At 45.2% G+C, this 20,325-nt stretch overlaps 1 protein-coding gene and 2 pseudogenes across 2 annotated transcripts; 1 reads left to right on the top strand and 2 right to left on the bottom strand.

The window, feature by feature from the left end:
• Nucleotides 1–283: 283 nt before the first annotated feature.
• On the top strand, nucleotides 284–2,303 carry MFSD6L (major facilitator superfamily domain containing 6 like). The gene has a single exon (XM_008061148.1). It carries the CDS (start codon nucleotides 284–286, stop codon nucleotides 2,072–2,074), a length of 1,791 nt encoding a protein of 596 aa, XP_008059339.1. The 3' UTR covers nucleotides 2,075–2,303.
• Nucleotides 2,304–16,678: 14,375 nt separating this feature from the next.
• On the bottom strand, nucleotides 16,679–17,940 carry LOC103263461 (annotated as a pseudogene).
• Nucleotides 17,941–19,020: 1,080 nt separating this feature from the next.
• LOC103263471 lies at nucleotides 19,021–20,319 on the bottom strand (annotated as a pseudogene). The gene has a single exon (XR_504498.2). The product of XR_504498.2 is annotated as a keratin, type I cytoskeletal 18 pseudogene (transcript).
• Between the last annotated feature and the right edge of the window lie 6 nt (nucleotides 20,320–20,325).

The raw sequence follows: 20,325 nt of genomic DNA, 5'->3' as shown, positions 1-20,325 counted from the left end.
TGCGCCGGCCCCGCCCCCGCCTCGCAGGCCCGGCCCCTGCCGCGCCGTTCCCTCGGGGCGGGGTCACTTCCGGGCGGACGGCCTGACGTGGGATGGGGCGCTGTGGCCGTTGACTTCACCGCGGCGCCGCCCAAGGCTGGAAGCGTGGTCGACTCGCTCCGACCCTCGAGCCCCGAACTTCCCTCTCGGGGACATGGGGTCGCGCCCTCCTCGGCTGTCGCCGCGCTCGCCCTGCACCCGGTTCCGCCCTCTGCTGGGCCGGATCTGAACGAGCCCGGCGGCCATGAGCGCCAACCCCCAGTGGGACATCAGGAGGACGCTGGGGGTGGCCAAGCTCTTCCACCTGGTGTGTGGGGTCCGGGATGCCTGCGTGTCCCCGTTCCTGACCCTCTACCTGAGGCAACTGGGCTTGACCGCGCCCTGGGTGGGCATCCTAATGGGAACCAAGCACCTGGTCGCAGCCTTCTGGGCTCCCATCTGTGCCTTCCTGGCCAAAAGCTACCGGAAACGGAGAGTGCTTCTGCTAGGCTCGCCGCTTAGCTCGGTGGGAGCCAGCTTGTTGATGGTCCTGGTCCCACCGTTGGACAAAGATCTGATGAACCGCTCTTGTAATGGAAGCAGTGGCATGGCTACCACAGTCGCACCACTGGGGGTCACACTAACTGTGAATATCACCTCTGCCCGAGAGCCTGCCCCGAACCGCCCAGCAGGGACGTCCAGCCTCCCAGCCAAGAGGAGTACTGGAATGGTGGAAGTCTCTGGCTTCAGAAATGGCCCTGGTGGAAGTGACCAAGAAACCTTCAGTGATCTGCACACCTATTTAGTGGGCTCACTTGAAGGAGTCAGGACCACGTCCCAAGTTCTCTTGCATCCTGTCACTTCAGGGGCGAAAGATAGTCCCTGGGAAGGTACTTTTGAGCTGGTCAAGACTGCCCCCCCCTTGCTTCCCGGGGACACAGCACAGGGAAGTCCAGCCAACCTATCGGCGGCCAAGGGAAATGCCCAGGCCCTTGACCTATCCTTGGAAGGGTTGCAGTGGACTTTCATCCTCTCCTTGGGGTCCATGGTGTTCTGGGAGCTGCTGACAGCCCCTCTGGAGCAGGTGGCAGATGACAGCCTTTACGAATACTTGGATTTTGTGGATGCCACTGATAGGTACAGAAGCCTCTGGATCTGGAGATTGCTGGGCATGTCGGCAGGCGTGTGTGGCATCGCAGCCTTGGTGGGGCAACTGGACTGCTCCCTGATGACCAGTGCTTCCCGGGGTGTGGTCCACTTCTACGGCTATTCAGTAGTCAGCACCCTGGCTCTACTGGTGAGCATTGCCTTTCCTATTCCTGTCTGCCGGCGGGAGCCCAGCTACAAAAACGTCAAAGCACTGTCTCTTGTAGGGGGTGATGCCCGCCTCATTCTCCTAGCCTCCACGGTCTTTTTGACAGGAGCCATTATCAGTACTGTGCAGAACTTTCTGTTCTGGCACATGCAGGACCATGGGAGCAGTGAGCTGGTCATGGGTTTCTCAGTCACCCTCAGCTTGCTGGGGGAGATTCTGCTTTATCCATTCAAAGCTACTTTGCTTAAGAAACTGTCCAAGGTGGGCACAGTGGGGCTGGGACTGGGCTGCCTTGCCGGGCAGCTGCTCTACTACTCCTTTCTCTGGAGCTGGTGGTCTGTCCTCCCTGTCCAGATCTTGAGTGCTGTCAGCAATGGGGCTCTGTGGTGGGCAGTGGGATCCTTGATCGAGGACATGGCCACTCCCGGCATGGAGAGACCTCTGAGTGCCATGTTCCGAGGCCACTTTTATGGAAGTGGTTCTAGCCTGGGTAGCTTTATGGGGGGCTTTGTGGTGATGCACTCCAGCCTGGCTGTGCTCTACCAGGCCTGCTCTGTGGCCCTGTTGCTCTGGTTGGCCTTGTTCCTGTCCATACAGCGGAGGCTGCCTCAAGAGCGTAAAATCAACTACTCAAAGCTGCTGTCCGTGGAGGCAAGTGACACCAGTGACTGTGAGCAGGGGACGGAACGGGACTGGCTTGTGAAAGCCATGAGGGAGGAACACTCAGACTGGGAGGGATGAGAGAAAGTCTGAGTGCACTAATCTGGGAAGGAACCAATGAATTGGACAAAACTCAGTCTGCCAAGGACAAAATACTGCCTTGGACTGCAAGGAGCCTTGGGAGAGAGGAAGTGTGTCTGTGCCAGAGGCCAGACAAGATCATCTCAATGCATGATTTTCTTTACCTCCGTAGTAAAAGGAGATTTAACTTTTTGCCATTCTATCTTTTTCAAATGATGGAGGAAGAATACATTTGCTAAAAAACAAAAAGAAAATGTTCTCTTTATGTTCATTCACTGTATTTTGATGTATAAGATTTTCTGAGAGCTTTAATAGTCCCGACTCAGGTGCTGTTGAATTCAGCAATAGCTGAATTGACGAAATCAAAATGACAGTGCCAGGAAGGCCGTGGGGACCTGCAGGATTCAGGTGGCAGAGAGGGGAGCTGACTTGAATGAGTCATGACATTTCAGGGGTCATAAAGACATTAACCTGATCCTATAAAAGCCATGCTGTGGGCAGGTAAGATGGGTAGTGAAAACTGAAACAGGTACCCACACTCACACCCAAGTACTTCCAACAAGAGACAGTGATGGGAAATGTACTATGTGTTGGGGGGAGGAGGGAGGTTAGCAGATTTCATTCTGACTTTCAAATATGTGTGCCACCAGGGAAGGGATCCTTAGAATCGTTATCCATGTTTATATCAGAACAAGGACAATTTCATGTCCTTTGGACTCACATTTTGCATGCTGTACCTGGCAAGAGCACATGGAGATTTTCCTATATGCTTTGATTGGGGTGCAGCGGTCTCCACAGGGTGGGGAGAAGTAAGAACTCCATGCTGGACCTGTGCCCAGCCACTTGGTAGAGTTTTAAGAGTGGCAAACTAGTGTGGCTGCCTTCCCAAACTCCTCAGAACCCTCCCTGACCCCCAGGGAAGGGCTCTTTATTCCAGAGCCAGTCCCCAAGAGCCCAATTCCTCTATCTTAGAATCAGCTAAACATAAGATGCTGGATTTAGAAGAAGCCTCATACAAATGTGGAAAATGTCTCATTGCTGGAGAAAAAGGGAACCAGATATCTGAATGTCACAGGGTCAGACATGGTCCTAGGATCTTTATTCTTTTATAATTCTCCCTAAAAAGCAATAATCAACAAAAAAATGACCTCTGCCTTAAACAATTAGCAAGTCACTTATCCCACGTAAGACATGTAGAGCCAGGCAGTCCAGAAATGGTCCAGGTGCTCAACAGTGCCACTGGAGACCCAGAATCTGTTCATGGCTTCACTCTTATCATACTTAGCCTGTAGGTATCCCTCCCATATTTGTACTCTCAGAATCAAGATGGCTGCTGAACTTCCAAGTCTTTTGACCATGTCCCAGGAAGGAAGAAGAGGGAAGAACAGTAAGGCAAAGGGAAAACAGGAGCAAGTCCTATATCAAGAAAATAAAGTCCTTCCCAGAACTCCTCAGCCGACTTCTGAGTGAACTGTCACATGGCCACCCCTAACTGTAAGGAAGTCTGGGAGGCAGGGTATTTTCAGCTGGATATAGTTACTCCCCAGGCAAAATTAGGATTGTGTTAGGAAGAAGAGGGGCTGGATATAGGATTGGCAACTAGAAACATCTGCAGCAGCCTCAACAGAAATGACTAGCAATTTAACCCCCACAACAACCCTATGAGTAAATCAAATTTATTACTGCATTTTAGAAATGATAAAATGTAATCTCAAAAAGTCACACATTGGGTCACTGGCAGAAACACCACCAGAGTCCAGATCTTACCCCAAACTGTGGGCGTGTTATTTTATGCCAGTAGTTCCCCAAACCAGCTGTGCATTCAAATCTGAGGAACATTCAGAGAAAGACAGGTTCCTGGGTTCCAGCAGCATCTTGCAAGTGAGGCACAGAAATCTCTGTGTGTGTGTGGTATATATATATATATATTTTTTTTTTTTTTTTTTTTTTTTTTTTTTTTGAGTTGGAGTCTCACTCCATCGCCCAGGCTCTGGAGTGCAGTGGCACACTCACAGTCATCCCAGCGTCAACCTACTGGGGTTACGTGATCCTTCCCCCTCAGCCTTCCAAGTAACCGGAACTACAGGCATGCGCTATCATGCCCAGCTAATTTTTTTTATTTTTTTAGTGTAGAGATGAGGTCTCACCAAGTTGCCCAGGCTGGTCTTGAACCCATGGGCTTAGGCAATTCTTTCACCTCGGCTTCCCAAAGTGCTGGGATTACAGACTTGAGCCACTGCATCCAGCCTGAAATCAGTATTTTTAATACAATCTCCAAGTGATTCTCATGTGGTTAACAAAGCACTAGTCTACCTGATTACCCTTTCCAGTTCTGTTTCTCACCACTTCCTTGCCAGACACTTTTAGCATGCAATTAAATGAATAATACCTATTGAGTGGCTATTCTAGGCCAAGCACTATTCTAAACGCTTGGCATGTACTAACTCGTTTATTCCTCAAAGCAATCATGGGATATAGTCACTAACAGCAATTCCAGTTTACAGTTGGCAGAACTGATTGCTAAGCAACTTGCTTGAGGTCACACAGCTAGTAGGTGGCAGAGTTGTGATTCAGATCCAATCTAGGTCTGAGATTCACTGTGCTCTATGGCTAAGAAACTGGCAGGAAGGAAGGAGAAGGAGGGGAAATTTAAGTATTAAGATGTAAGGTAGCTGTCATTTGAAATTTCCTGGATAGTAGATAGTATTTACTATGTAGACAGCATACAATAATACCAAAATACAAACACACATATGTTCTTTTTTTTTTTTTTTTTTGAGTCTTACTCTGTTGTCCAGTCTGGAGTGCAGTGTCATGCTCACAGTCACCCAGCCTTGACCTGCTGGGCTCAGGCAATCCTTCCACCTCAGCCTTCCAATTAGCCAGAACTACAGGCGTGTGCTACCACAGCTGGCTAATTTTTTATTTATTGTAGAGACAAGATTTCGCCAAGTTGCCTGGGCTGGTCTCAAACCTGAAGGCTCAGGCAATCCACTCGCCTCAGCCTCCCAAAGTGCTAGGATTACAGGCTGAGCCTGGCGTATACATATGTCCTCTTAACATAAACAAAAGGATGAAGAACAAGAATTGACTTAAGAAAAGAGTTAAGTTAGTAAGTGTGGTTTAGCCTGAAGAAGAAGAAGGAAGAGAAAGAGAAGCACAGGTTGGGGGAGGGAGTAGTGAAGGAGGAAGAGACTGAGAGATGTAATAATTGAAGAATCTAAAAGATTTTACGGGAAGGATGGGATGCTGAGAAATCTGTGTGTAGGCTCTTTAGTCAATATTTGACTACTTGCCATGGGGAATTCAAGGATGAATAAAATGCATAGCCTTCACCTTCAAGAAGCTAATAGTCTAACTAGAAGATTTATTTCTATTCCTACATACATAAGGAAGCACAGGCCAAAAGGCATTACTGGAGTTTAAGAAAAAGATAGTTTCTGACTCAAGAATTCAAATCAAGTTTGACGGAGATTATATTTAAATCCAAGCCTTCAGGGACAGGCAAACAGGTAAAGAGAGGGTGGTAACTCAGGAGATGGCATTCTAAACCAGCATGAGCAAAGCTACAAAGGTGGGTAAAGTATGAAGAATACGTGGAGAATAACAAGAAGTACAATTTGACTGGAGAAAAGGATTTGTGTAGGGAGTACTGAAATGCAAGACTGCGAGGAGCTTGAGACCAGATCATGGGTAGCCTCGATTCTGCAGACTTTACAAACTATGGAAGGCTCTGGTCAGGGTCATGGCAGGTGAGGACTACACTGAGCCATTTCTTTAGAAGTAACTTTATTGAGGTTTTGTTGACATACAATAAAGTGTACATATTTAAACTGTACAGTTCAATAAATTTTGACATATGTGTATACCTGTGAAACTGTCACCACAATCAAGATAGTGAACAATTCCATCCCCCACAAATTTCAACAATTCCATCCTTCCCCCTCAATTTCCTCCTGTCCTTTAATAATCCCTTCTCTCTTACCCCCTCTACCTTTGTCTAGGTAACCACTGATCTGTCTGTCATTATATATTAGTTTGCATTTTAAAGGACTATTGTATGCACTTTTTAATATCTGACTTCTTTCATTCAGCATAATTGCAGTGACTTCTGCCACCAGTTACCTGAAGTTAGACTCAAGGTTAAGGGCACAAGATTGCCCTTACTTAAGACACCAGCCATAAGTTCAGGGGTTCTCACTCCCCCCTCATGTTCAATAATTCACTAGAACGACACAGGGCTCAGAAAAACACTTTAATTATAATTACAATTTTCATAGCCAAAGGATACAAATCAGAGACCGACCCACAGGGTGAGATCTGGCTGGATTCCAAACACAAAGCTTCCATGTTCTCTCCTATGGAGTCAGGATGCATCACCCTCCCAGCACACTGATGTGTGATGATATGCAGAGTGTTGCCAACCAGGAAGACTCACCCAAGCTTCAGTGTCCATTGTTTTTTATTTGGGCTTCATCACATAGGCATGACTCATTGAATCATTGGCCTATGACTCAATCTTCAGTCCCACTCCTCTCCCCAGAAGTCAGGCCTATATCAAAAGCTCAAAGCTTCATTCTTCTCGTCAAATGGTTGGTATTTCTGGCATGGTCAGCCCCCATCCTGAGTCATTCTATTAGTATATATTACCTAGAAGCCTATCAAGAGTTACCTCATTAGCATAAGTTCAAGTGTGGTCTGAGGGGCCCATTGCAAATAATGAAGACACTCTTATAGCTTGGAAAATTCCAAGGATTCAGAGACTGTCTCCTAGAAACTGGGGACAAATGCCAGACAAATTCTTTATTACACAGGATAATTATTTTGAAAGTGAATGATGTTGAGTATATCAATAGTTTCTTCCTTTTTATTGCTGAGTAGTATTCCATGGTATGGATATACCACAGTTTGCTTATCCATACCACTGTTGATGAATATTGAGTTATTTTCCACTTACTACACATAAAACTTCTATGAGTATTCATGTTTAAGTCTTTGTATCTGCATATGCTTTCATTTCTCTTGGGTAAATACAAAGGAGTCAAATGACCAGATCATATGGTAGATATATATATATATATATAGCTTTTATATAAACTGGTAAATAGTTTTCCCAAGTGGTTGCACCATTTTACATTCCCACCAGCAGTGCATGAGAGTTCCAGCATCTCTACATCCTCAATAACACTTGGTAAGATCAATCTTTTTAATTGTAGCCATTCAAACAGGCATGGAATAGTACAATTATCCCTTGATATCTGAGGGGGATTGATTCCAGGACTTCCCTACAGATACTGAAACCCAGGGGTGCTCAAGGCCCTTATATATAATGATATAGTAATTGCATATAACCTACACACATTGTTCAGTATATCTTAAATCATTTCTTGATTACTTATAATATATAATGTAATGTGAATGCTATGTAAATAATTGTTATACTGTATTTTAAAATTTGTATTATTTTTTCAATTATTTTTAATCTGCAGTTGGTTGAATCAGCAGTTACAGAACCGGCAGATATAGAAAGCAGACTGTAACTCACTGTGGCTTTAATTCACATTTTCTTTTTTTATTTTTATTTTTTTTGAGTTGGAGTCTCACTCTGTCGCCCAGACTGGAGTGCAGTGGCCGCTCCTGGCCACCGCAGCTTCCACTGCTGGGCTCCGGCGATCCTTTCGCCTCAGCCTTCCGAATAGCCGGAATTACAGGCGTGCACTACCACGCTCGGCTGATTTTTGATTTATTGTAGAGATGAGGTCTCACCAAGTTGCCTAGGCGGGTCTCGAACCCACGGGCTCAGGCATTCCACTCACCTCAGCCTCCTAAGGTGCGGGATTACAGGCTGAGCCACCGAGTCCGGCTACATTTTCTTAATAATTAATAATCTTGAGCATCTTTTCATTGTACTGTGCTTTTGAAAATTAATCAACAGTAAAGAGGTAAGCAAGAATAAAACAATCTCAGAGCAATTACCTATCAGAATAGTACATGCTTCAGAGCACAGGTCTTTGTTCCTTAAGTACTTTAATGGAATAAAAGCAAAAATGAAAAAGATTGAGTCACAGGTCAGTGGTTAATAACTGTGTGTCTTAGTTTCACACCCACAAGCCTCAAGATATAGAATCAAGCCAGATGATCTCTGCAGGTCTCTGAGAATTCTATTCTATGCAGGGGATACGGCCTTTGTGGGAAAATGCTGAGATCACTGACTGTTTTCAAAGTATATAAGAATTTGGAAGATGATCGGCAGTACAAATTACTTTGTATAAACAAAGCCTGTCCCTCCCACTCAGTTTGCTGCCTGGGTCTCAGTACGGTGTGTGGTATATAGAGCACATCTCTATAGGAATCCAAAGCCCTTCCTGACCATCAACTACTTTTTTTATTTTCCCTAAAGTTGGTCTTCCACTATCCCTGTGGCCCTGTTCCAAAGAAAGGTATTTTTTTTACATTTTGGGGTGTATAGTCCCCTTTAATAATCTGATGAATGTCACAGGTGCTCTCCCATAAAATATGCACATCAGACTTTCCACATTCATCACATTACATGGATAAAAACAACAACAACCAAAACCCAAACAACAACAACATCAAAACATTCACTGGCCTCAGGTTAATTAAATGGATTAACCAGCTTGAGGCAGATTTTTCTGCCAAATATCTTGCCCATGGTTCAAATTTGAAAGCCTTTCTAATTTTATCTTCCTTTTACTCCATGACCGTGATTTTGCCATCACACACTTCCCATATTCTCTTCATGTTGCTGCTTCTCCCTGTTCATCCCTTCAGGCTCCTCTTTGTGCCAGTGGAGCCCTGGGGCGAGGTGTGCAGAGTCAGAGGCTGAGATAGAGGAGAGTGAGTTCAGAGTAAAGACTTTGGGAGAGATCCTTTAAAAAACAAACAAACAAAAAAAGCCCCACAAAAACACTGGAGTTTGAGCTTTTCCTAGTCACTATTCCATCAGAAATAGGTACAGAGCAAGGCTGTGACTCTTTTTAAGGTGCTGAGCTAGGCTTTGGGACTATAAAGAGGTGACACTCATGGCTTCTGCCAGATTCCTGTGTCTATCACTGCCTCTCCTGTAGCAGTATCTGATGCCTTCCGCGTGTTCCTTGGGTAAGGCCTCAAGCTATTAAGCACATTTTATTCCCAGGGCCCAATCATTGGTTGGGGACAGGCATGTGAACTAAGCCCTCCTATCAGAGTAGCACTCAGTGGAAGCTCTCCCTTGTACTTTGGGACGATGCTGCCCTGTCTATGTGTGCAAATGTGAAACCCTGAACTGCATTTTGCTACCATGCCAAAGCCTACCTGGGAACAAAACTGATGCATTAGAAGGGAAGGCCTAGCCAAAAACATGTACACAAACGGAATGAGACAGAGCAAGCTAAAGGTCAAACGAAAAGTTCAGACAGTGAGCATTTCTCACTGGGGCAGGTATGATGGCTGAGTACAGGGACTTTCAGAAAGACCCTCCTGAGATTATGAAGCAGACTTGCATATCAAAGGAAAAATGGATCATAAAGAACTGGCTTCGAGTTGTGACTTTTACTCTGTTAAGTACTTTACCAGTAGGTCAGTTAAGCTTTACAGACTCAAACATGAATGAAATTCTTAGCTCTCAGCCTTGTGGTTCTCTGACATTTCTTGGTTTCAACTAAGAGGAAAGTAAATATTGAATGAGCCATTAACCATTACGCTCAGGTTTACTTAGACCATAATTTCCCAAGTGAGTTTTATTGAACATTTAATCCTAGTGGTGTGAAGGGCTGGGGAGGGCATTAAAAAAGGATTCTGTGGTCAAACCATTTTGGATAATGATGTAAATTATTGTTACCTCTTACAAACATAACAATATATATTAGCAATTTACAGACGCTCAAGAACCTCTAGTCAAAAAACATGTTTAGATCTGTTTGACCAGCCGGGTGTGGTAGCTCAAGCCTGTAACTCCAGCACTTTGGGAGGTGGAGGTCAGAGGATTGCGTGAGCCCAGGGTTTGAGACCAGCCCAGGCAACTTGGTGAGACCTCGTCTCTACAATAAATAAGAAATTAGCCAGGTGTGGTGACATGTGCCTGTAGTTCCAGCTACTTGAAAGGCTGAGGCAGAAGGATCACCAGAGACCATCAGGTCGAAGCTGTGGTGGCCGTGAGCAGGCCACTGCACTCCAGCCTGGGAGACAGTGAGACTTTGACTCAAAAAAAAAAAATTAAGATAGAAAATTTTTAAAAAATCTATTTGACCTATAATTGCCTATATATTTGGTGCCACAACCTTATTCCCATGTAACCCCAATCACTATCTTACTTAACTAGTGTTTCCTAGAAGACACTGAAAAGCACCAGTGTTAGTAGTTTCTGGATGATCTTTTCAACTCAACAGAGTTGATGCTTAGGACTCATCTGGGCTCCCATGCCCAGACTGGCAAGAGTCCTGGGCATCATGCTAAGAACTTGATGAAGCTTATCTCATTAGGTCAGAGTATTGACTTTAGGAAGTAAGGTATTATCATGGCCTCATTTTACAAGTGAAGTGACTGAGGATCAGAAAGGCTAAAATTCAAAGCCAGGTCTGTCTGCTTATGGAGTCCGTCCTCTTAACTGCTACATTCAACCACTTCAGACAAATGGAGAGACTCCTAGCAGGAGAGCAATGAGCAGACATACACACATGGTAGGGATAAGACACTAAGTTTGTATATAGATTTCATATGGAGATTTGTGGACAACAAGGTTGGAGAAATGTGTTGGAACAGATTGTGGGTGTTCTAAATATCAACCCTAGGGAATGACACTCACACGGGTTGAACTTGGCCTCTGCTCTCTATGCCTGACACCTGCATACAGTAATGCTCATAATTCTCACAACAACATGAATGTCAATTTACAGCAAGGGAAACTGAAGATCAGATAAATCAACTGACTTAGATGGTAGACTATTAGATGGTAGAGCCATGGCTTGAACCCAGATCTGGCCACTGCAAATTCCATGGCCCTTCCTCTGAAGACTATGGGGCCTCTAGAAGTAAAGGTTTTACTAGCCAGAGGAGAAGCATTGAAGTCTTTCAACCCTTTCTTGCCCGTTGCATTGTGAGCAATAAGTCTAAGTTGGGGGACATTCTGGGGGCTGAGATGTCTGCTTTGGCCAGGCAAGAAGGGACTGCATCCCCAAAGAGTAGGAGAATCGAATGACAACATAATATATGTGAAGGAGCTTCAGAGGCAGAATCAATCAGATAGCCCTTGGTTATTGATTGAATAATGAGGCAGGGGATTAAGGAAGAGGAGGTATCAAGGATCATGAATAATTTTGCTATTTTGAACCTGTGTATTGGGGAGGGGAGTGTCCATAGATATGGCAGCACCCAGGGGCCTATGAAGCCATCATTCCAAAACCTGAAACCACAACTCATCCTGCTAGCTTTCTTTTACGATTGCTGACTGTCACTGAGACCACAAGTACACCCATTTGGTGATACTTGTGATGTGGGGGCAGAGCAGAAGGTATTCCTAATACTCATAGGCTTTTCCACAGTCGTGTTTATGAAACCTTTATCTTTTTTCAAGCCTGGCTGTGAAATGGCTTGGACATATTTCACTAGATTGAAGTACTTTCCAGTCCTGGGAGGCTGTGGTCTATGACTACGTGATTGATTTGAAACTCATGCTAAATTTAATCCCCAGTGTAGCAGTATTGAGAGGTGAGACCTTTAAGAGGTAATTGGATCATGAGGACTCTGCCTTTATGAATGGATTAATGGGTTAATGGATAAATGTATTATTATGAGAGTGGGACTAGTAGCTTTATAAACAAGAGAAAGAAAGGCCTGAACTAGCACTCAGCCCTTTCACCATGTGATGCCCTGCGCCACCTTGGGCCTCTGCAGAGAGTCCTCTCCAGCAAGAAGGCCATCACCAGATGTGGCCCTTGATCTTGGACTTCTCAACCTCCTTAATTGTAAGAAATAAATTTATTTTCTTTACCAATTACCCAGTTTCAAGTATTCTGTTATAAGCAACAGAAAACAGCCTAAGACAGGTATCTTCTATAACAGAAGTCAAGCTTAGATGAGTCACTTACCCCACTGAGTCTCAGCTCCTATGTCTGAAAAATAAGGGCCTTGACCTCTATGACCTTCTAAGTTTGTGACACTTGACCTTGACATGGTTCCCTCCTTTGATCCAAAGTCACTCTGCCTTGGCCACTTTTGCCTGGCAGAATAGCATGAAATTCTGGAAGCTGAAAGATGCTGGGGCATTGGATGAAAGTCCATGTCCATCGCCTAAAGCTGGCACTAGGTTTCTGGTCTGTGTTCAGAAAAGCCACAATGAGCCCAATACACCAGCCCTACAGTCTAACCCACCTTGCCCTCAAAGCCAAGATCTAGGGAGTAGTGGGGTGAGCCAGAGAGGCAATTTTTGGCACCTAGAACTTTGTGCCTGTGGGCAGGGGCTCCAGCATGGGGGACTTCTGTGGAAGAGGAAGGTCTGGGTAGTCACTTTCAGTGCAAGGGACACCTTCCTACTGGCATCAAACGGTCCCTTCGATTTTGCTCATGTTGACCACCACAGGGTGCACCCTTGGACACCTGCGACCTCTTTGACCTTTCCAAGGGGCAGGGCATCCTCTTGGGTCTGGAAAGCTACTTTCTATCTCCAGGTGGAGGTGGAAGAGTTGTAAGCTGGGGCTGAAGAGAGTTCCTGAAGGCAAACCAGAACTGGAAAGGAGGAAGGGATTCCACCAGGGGTTTGGAAGCATTCCACCAGGGGGCGCCAAGCCCACTGGGAAAACCAGCATCCTGCTTCCTTGGGCAAAACCTGGTTCTTGTGCCTTTCTCAGAGGTCCAGCTCAGGGCAAGGCCTGCAACCTGAAGACCTTTTAGCTCTTGGAGCTTGGAACCACAGGAAAACATAAGGATCAGATGCTGTTGTTCACTGGGTTTGTAAGAGACAGGAGATGGGTCCAGGACAAGGGGCTGGGAAGAGAAAACAGCCACAAAGTCTTCCACTGGAATCGGCCAGTAAAAATCACAGGTATAGGAGTCCTGTCAGCCCAGAGCAGGCCAAAGTAGCTCTTCCTGAGGACAAAGGTTACCCTGATGCTACCTTTGTCTTGATCAGAGTGGGTGGGAGTTCGTGTAAATGTGAAGAAACAGGAAAAAAGGTCGCACGTACCTCTTGAGTTTCCTAGGGCTAATGGACAGCAGGAGGTCAGAGTCACAATAATAAAACCAGTTTCACAGATCCTCACCTCTCGCTCTTCAGTCCAACCCTGGCTGCCCATGTCTCACCAGTTTACATAAGGGAGACCCCAAAAAACCTGGAATTTATTTATTTTAAAAATGTGTATTTATTCTTACAAGTTTAAACTTCAGTTGCCTTCAAAGTACTCTCCGTTTGATGCAATACATCTATTGAGATGTTTTTTCCACTGCTCAATACAGTTTTTGAACTCATCAATGTTGATGCCTTTTAGTGCTTCTGCCATTGTTTGTTTCACCTCTCCCATACCAGCAAAATGTTTCCCTTTGAGGACTTTTTTCATCCAGGGAAACAAACAAACAAGCAAACAAGTCATTTGGGGAGAGATCAAGTGAATAGGGAGGGTGGGGTATGGGATCATGCCATTTTTTGATCAAAAACTGCTGAACACTCAGTGCAGTGTGCACAAGTGCATTGTCATAATGGAAGATCCAGTCAAAATGTTTGCCACAACTTAGGGCATTTCTTCTGAGCGCAGGCTCTCACAACAATGCTAGCTGGTACACTGATACTGATGGGCTCCTAGGGAAGCCTGTGCTATAAGGGATCTGCCTTCCGAAAGATAATTCTGGTGGGGTTTTTTTATCCCCCCCCCCATATGTGTGTGCCTGCAGAGAGTTTCACAAGCATTTACAAATAAGTTTGACCTCACCAGACATTCACTGGACTCCTATCACCAGTGGAAAAGATGAGAAGATTTACAATGGGAAGCCTTCAAGAAAATACCAAGACCCTCTGCTATCATATGTTATAATACAATCTTTCTCTTTTGGAAAGCAAGTGGCATTATCAAACAATGCTCGTTCCTATTGTTCTTGGCAAGTTACACTAAAGTCTGTGTGCCCTTAACCCAGAAAAGAGATGACACTTTTAGGAAGGGAAGAATGTAGCACCTGCTTTTGCCTAAAGTCTCTTTTCTTGGAGTTTGTACCGGCTCACTGGCTCAGCCTGTAATCCCAGCACTTTGGGAGGCTGAGGTGAGTGGATTGCCTGAGCCCGCAGGTTCGAGACCCGCCTGGGCAACTTGGCGAGACCTCATCTCTACAATAAATCAAAAACTAGCCAGGCATGGTAGCGTTTGCCTGTAATTCCAGCTACCTGGAAGACTGAGGTGGAAGGATCGCCGGAGCCCAGCAGGTTGATACTGTCCCACATCCCTAAGGATGGCTGCTATCAAAAAAAAAACACACAAAATAATAAGTGTGGGCAAGGATGTAGAAAAATTGTGCACTGTTGATGGAATGTAAAATGATGCAGCCACTATAGAAAACAGTATGGAGGTTCCTTAAAAAATTCAAAATAGGATTACCACATGATCTGATCTTCCCACTTCTGAGTATCTACCCAAAAGATTAGAAAGCAAGATCCTGAGGAGATATTTGTACATCTGTGTTCATAAAGAATTATTCACAGTAGCCAAAATGTGGAAGTGACTCAAGTGCTCTTCAACAGATAAGTGGATAAACAAAGTGTGATATGTACACACAAAGGAATATGGCTTTGACAAGGAAGGAAATTCTGACACATGCAACAACATGGATGAACCTTGAAGACATGCTAAGTGAAATAAGTCAGTCACAAAAAGACAAGCATAATATGACTTCATTTATGTAAGACACCTAGAGTGTCATAGAGACAGAAAGTAGAATGGTGATTACTAAGAACTAGGGAGAGGAGGTGTTGTTTAATGGATACAGAGTTTCTGTTTTGCAAGATAAGAAAGTTTGAGATTGGTTGCACAACGTGAATGGACTTAACACTACAGAACTGACACTTAAAAATAGCTGAGACACATGTATGCTATCTATTATACATTTTTCCAGACTCATAGACTGTACAACACCAAGAGTGAGCCCTACTGTAAACTATGGATGATGGATGATAGTGATATTTCCATCTCTAGGCTAATCGATTGTAAAAAAAAAAAAAAAATACACTGCTTTGGTGAGGTTGATAATGGGGGAGGGTTGTGCATATGAGGTATATGGGAAATCTCTGTACTTTCTGTTCAATTTTGCTGTGACCCTAAAACTGCTCCAAAAATAGTCATCAGCCGGGCTCGGTGGCTCAGCCTGTAATCCCAGCACTTTGGGAGGCCAAGGCAAGTGGATTGCGTGAGCCTGAGGGTTCGAGACCAACTCGGGCAACTAGGCGAGACCTCGTCTCTACAATAAATCAAAAATGAGCGGGGCGTGGTAGCGCACGCCCGTGGTTCCAGCTACTTGGAAGGCTGAGGCGGAAGGATCGCCGGAGCCCAGCAGGTCGAGGCTGCGGTGGCCGGGAGCGGCCACTGCACTCCAGTCTGGGCGACAGAGTGAGACTCCAACTCAAAAAAAAAAAAAAAAAAAAAAAGTTAAAAAATGGTGCTGATGATAAATGTTATCAAAAATAGTTCTAATTATAAATGTTGCTATGTATATTTTACCACAATTAAAAATTTTAAATAGTAGTTTTAAATGTTAAACTTTCTCCACAGTTTTGACTTTTTCAGAATGTCATATAGTTGGGATCATATAGTATGTAGTCTTTTCAGGCTGGCTTCTTTCCTTTTGTAATGAGCATTTAAGCTTCCTCCATGTCTTTTCATGGCTTGACAATTCATTTCTTTTCAGTGCTAATTAATACTCTGTCTGGATATACCACAGATTACTTATCCATTCACCTACTGAAGTATGTCTTTGTTGCTTCCAAGTTTTGGCAATTATTATTATTTTTTACATTTCTTTTGTAATTTTATTTTATTTTATTTTATTTATTTATTTATTTTTGAGTTAGAGTCTCATTCGGTCACCCAGACTGGAGTGCAGTGGCCGCTCCCGGCCACCGCAGCCTCGGGGCTGGGCTCCGGCGATCCTTCCGCCTCAGCCTTCCGAGTAGCCGGAATTACAGGCATGTGCTACCATGCCCGGCTGATTTTTTGATTTATTGTAGAGATGAGGTCTCACTGCCCAGGTGGGTCTCGAACCCACGGGCTCAGGCAATCCACTCACCTCAGCCTCCCAAAGGCGTGGGATTACAGGCTGAGCCACCGAGCCCAGCTTTCTTTTGCAATTTTAATTGAAGCATTGCTAATTCATTTTTTAACTGTCTCTTATAAGCACCAAATTTTAATATCTAAGTCAATTTTGGGGGATAGAAACACCATCAAGAACATCCCTCCAGAACAAAACAATGAAGTTCATTCTTCTAAACATCCAAATTGAAGTTATACCAAAACAAAAACAAAAAAAAGCCCACACAGAAATAAAAAGTAACAAAAATCACATTCTAGGGGGTCAGTGCATTTAGCAGTCTTTGCTGTGCTGTCTCAGCTGAATTTTTAAAATCTAACACCCTAACTCATCAAAATATACATTTTCTATTTGAATTTTTAAGTTAAAAATAATTAAAAAAAGAAAACTTTAGGGAATTCACAATCAATTGCCTGACTCATTTCAATGTCATGTACAGCATGTGGAGGTCAAGAAGGCTATTTGCAGCACACGATTAGATAGATTAGGGGATATTCATCTTCAAGGTTTAGCTTTCTTCCAAACAGTGTAAAATACCCACAATTCCAAGTATGAAGGAACACAGATGATCTCCTTCAAGAATTCCACAGGACAATACAGGCACCCAAGCTGTTCTTCATAGAGTGAAGGGCTTCTGCCAGATTGACATAACTCCCCTGTGTAAAATATTTCCCAACCTGTTTCAATACTTTCATGAGAGGTAAAGAATCAGTCTGAGAAACTCCCATGTGGAGTCTTCTTCCGGAGACGTGTAGATTGGAACAGCTGTCAAATCATTAACCACATAATCAAATTCTCGCCCTTCTTGGGCATACCTCTTCAGTACTGGAATACAGCCTTCTATTAGAACCTGATAGCCGCCTCCTTTAAGATTGTCTAAGACATTGCCACACGTTTTTTGCATGTATTTCTTACATCCATCAATCACCATTTGGTTAATCTCTATCATAGTGACCATCTTTGGTTTCAGTTTGACTATTTCACATAATATGCCACCATCTCCACCTCCCAGAATCAGTACACCTTTGCCAGCATAATCTTCTTTGCTGTTGCCCATGATGGCCTGGGTATATGCCAAATCACTCTCCGCCAAACTAACATCCCCACTAAGGATAAGAATATTTCCAATTGCTTTAAGTATAGAATTTTAATGTTCTGATAAGGTGAATCTTCATCATACACCACGTTGTTTATGCCATATCCAAACAAGCACCCATCAGCAGTATCTGTCAATGGCCCCTCCTTGAACTATGGGTGGCAATCGCTTCACTTGTCCAGTACTGACTTGACTCAATTCTTTCATTGTTTCTTCTACTTTGTTCAAAAGACTGTCAATTTATTCTTTGCCCTGCACATCACCGTTGTCATTCTGAAGGTCCAGCAACACCAATCCATGTGGGTAAATTCTCAAGTTGGCAAAGCTGCCTTTTTGTTTGTGTAAGTTGTGTATAGCCATGGTCCTGCCAGGTGTGCACCGACTCCGCCATTCCCTGCTCCTGGAAAATGGACTGGAAGCCTTTTAGAATGGTCTCGTCATCAGCTTTGGTGCCGAGCATGAAGTCGGGCGTGCTGTGCCAAGCTACTGCCATAGTGAGGCGAGGCCCTGGACCATGCCTGGGGGAGGAGGCCACGGGAGACTGGGGGGTCGCTCAGCGTCAGGCTGCAGCCGGCGGGCAGCAATTATTAATTAAACTGCTGTAAACATCTGTGTTTAGGTTTTTGTGGGGACATACGTTTTCAGCTACTTTGGGAAAATACCAAGGAAGATGATCGCTGGACTCTATGGTTAGCGTAAGTTTAGTTTTTTAAGAAACTGCCAAACTGTCTTCAGTGTAGCTGTGCCATTTTGCATTCCCACTGGCTGTGAATAAGAGTTTCTGTTGATCCACAACATCAGCTTTGATGTTGTCAGTGTTCTGGATTTTGACCTTTCAACTAGGTGTGTAGTAGTATCTCATTTTAACTTACATTTAACTTACATTTCCCTGATGACATATGGAGCATCTTTCCAAGTGGCCTTTTGCCATCAGTATGTCTTCTTTCTTGGGGTTTCTGTTAAGGTTTTTGGCTAATTTTTTAATTGTTTTGTTTGTTTTCTCACTGTTGAGGTTTAAGAGTTCCTCATGGTGAGTGGATTGCCTGAGCTCACGGGTTCAAGACCCGCCTGGGCAGCGAGACCTCATCTCTACAATAAATCAAAAATTCAACCAGGCATGGTAGCGCATGCCTGTAATTCCGGCTACTTGGAAGGCTGAGGCGGAAGGATCGCCGGAGCCCAGCAGGTCGAGGCTGCGGTGGCCGGGAGCGGCCACTGCACTCCAGTCTGGGCGACTGAGTGAGACTCCAACTCAAAAAAAAAAAAAAAAAGAGTTCTTCATGTATTTTGGATAACAGTCATTTACCAGACGTCATTTGCAAATATTTTCTCCCAATCTGTGGCTGGACTTTTCATTCTCTTGACAGTGTCTTTCACAGAACAGAAAGTTTGATTTTAATGAAGTATAGCTTAGCAATTATTTCTACAAGAATTGTGCCTTTGGTGTCATTATCTAAAAGGTCACTACCAAATCCAAGTACATCTAGATTTTCTCCAATAATATCTTCTAGAAGTTTTATGGTTTTACATTTCACATTTAAGTTTGTGATCCATTTTATTTTTTTTTTTGACATCCAATGACCTCTGAACTTTTTATTGACTTCCTGCTTCCCCGAAGGACGCCCTGTTCCTGCCGCCTCAACGCCTCAGAACTTTGGTGTCATTGGTCTCAGACACCAATTTGCCGTCCACTATCTTGCGGGTGGTCTTTTGGATGGTCTGGATGGAGCTGCTGCTGTCCAGGCCATCACTGAGACTGAAATCCTCTCCGTCTTCTAGTAGGCGGCGGTAGGTGGCTATCTCAGCCTCCAGCTTGACCTTGATGTTCAGTAGGGACTCGTACTCCTGGGCCTGGCGCTGGCCCTCTGTCCGGGTCTGTGCCAGCTCAGACTCCAGGTGCAGCAGGGTGCCATTGAGCTGCTCCATCTGCATGGCATAGCGGGTCTCCACTTCTCTCAGGCTGTTCTCCAAGCTGGCCTTCAGGTTTCTCATGGAGTCCAGGTCAATCTCCAAGGACTGCGCTGTACGTTTCAGCTCCGTGAGCGTCATCTCGGCAGCTCCAATCTCAGCGGACTGCGTGGTGACCACTGTGGTGCTCTCCTCAATCTGCTGGGACCAGTACTTGTCCAGCTCGTCTCGGTTCTTCTGAGCCAGCTCATCATACTGGGCCCGGATGTCCGCCATGATCTTGCTGAGGTCCTGAGATTTGGGGGCATCTACCTCCACGGTCAACCCAGAGCTGGCAATCTGGGCTTGCAGGCCTTTGACTTCCTCCTCATGGTTCTTCTTCATGAAGAGCAGCTCTTCCTTGAGGGCCTCGATCTCTGTCTCCAGCTGCAGCCGGGTGACATTGGTGTCATCGATGACCTTGCGGAGCCCATGGATGTCGCTCTCCACGGACTGGCGCATGGCCAGCTCTGTCTCACACTTGACTCTAAAGTCATCAGCAGCAAGACGGGCGTTGTCTATCTGCAGAACGATGCGGGCATTGTCCACAGAAGTTGCAAAGATCTGAGCCCTCAGGTCCTCGATGGTCTTGAAGTAATGTCCCCAGTCTCTGACCTGGGGTCCCTTCTTCTCCAGGTGTTCCCGGATTTTGCTCTCCAGCCTCCGGTTCTCGGTCTCCAGGCTCCTCACCCTCTCCAGGTAGGAGGCCAGGCCGTCGTTCAGCTCTTGCATGGTCTCCTTCTCGCTCTGGATGCCCCCCAGACTCCCGGCCGTCCCCGTGGCCAGGCCCCCGGACCCCCAGCTGCCCCGGAAACTGGTGGAGCGGGACACAGAGATCCGGGAGCCCGAGCTGCCGGCGCCTGCATAGACGCTGGCCGCGCTGCTGGTGGGCCGCAGGCTGGGTGGCGGGATGGAGCCCCAGGGACCGGTA

The sequence above is a fragment of the Carlito syrichta genome, unplaced genomic scaffold, assembly GCF_000164805.1.
Source record: "Carlito syrichta isolate Samal-C Ts95f unplaced genomic scaffold, Tarsius_syrichta-2.0.1 Scaffold305117, whole genome shotgun sequence".
Classification (NCBI taxonomy): Eukaryota; Metazoa; Chordata; class Mammalia; order Primates; family Tarsiidae; genus Carlito; species Carlito syrichta.
This window is presented reverse-complemented; position numbering and strand designations above follow the sequence as displayed.

What these genes read in the sequence shown, in the direction of transcription:
- MFSD6L (XM_008061148.1), top strand. Translation starts at nt 284, where the DNA reads ATGAGCGCCAACCCCCAGTGGGACATCAGGAGGACGCTGGGGGTGGCC.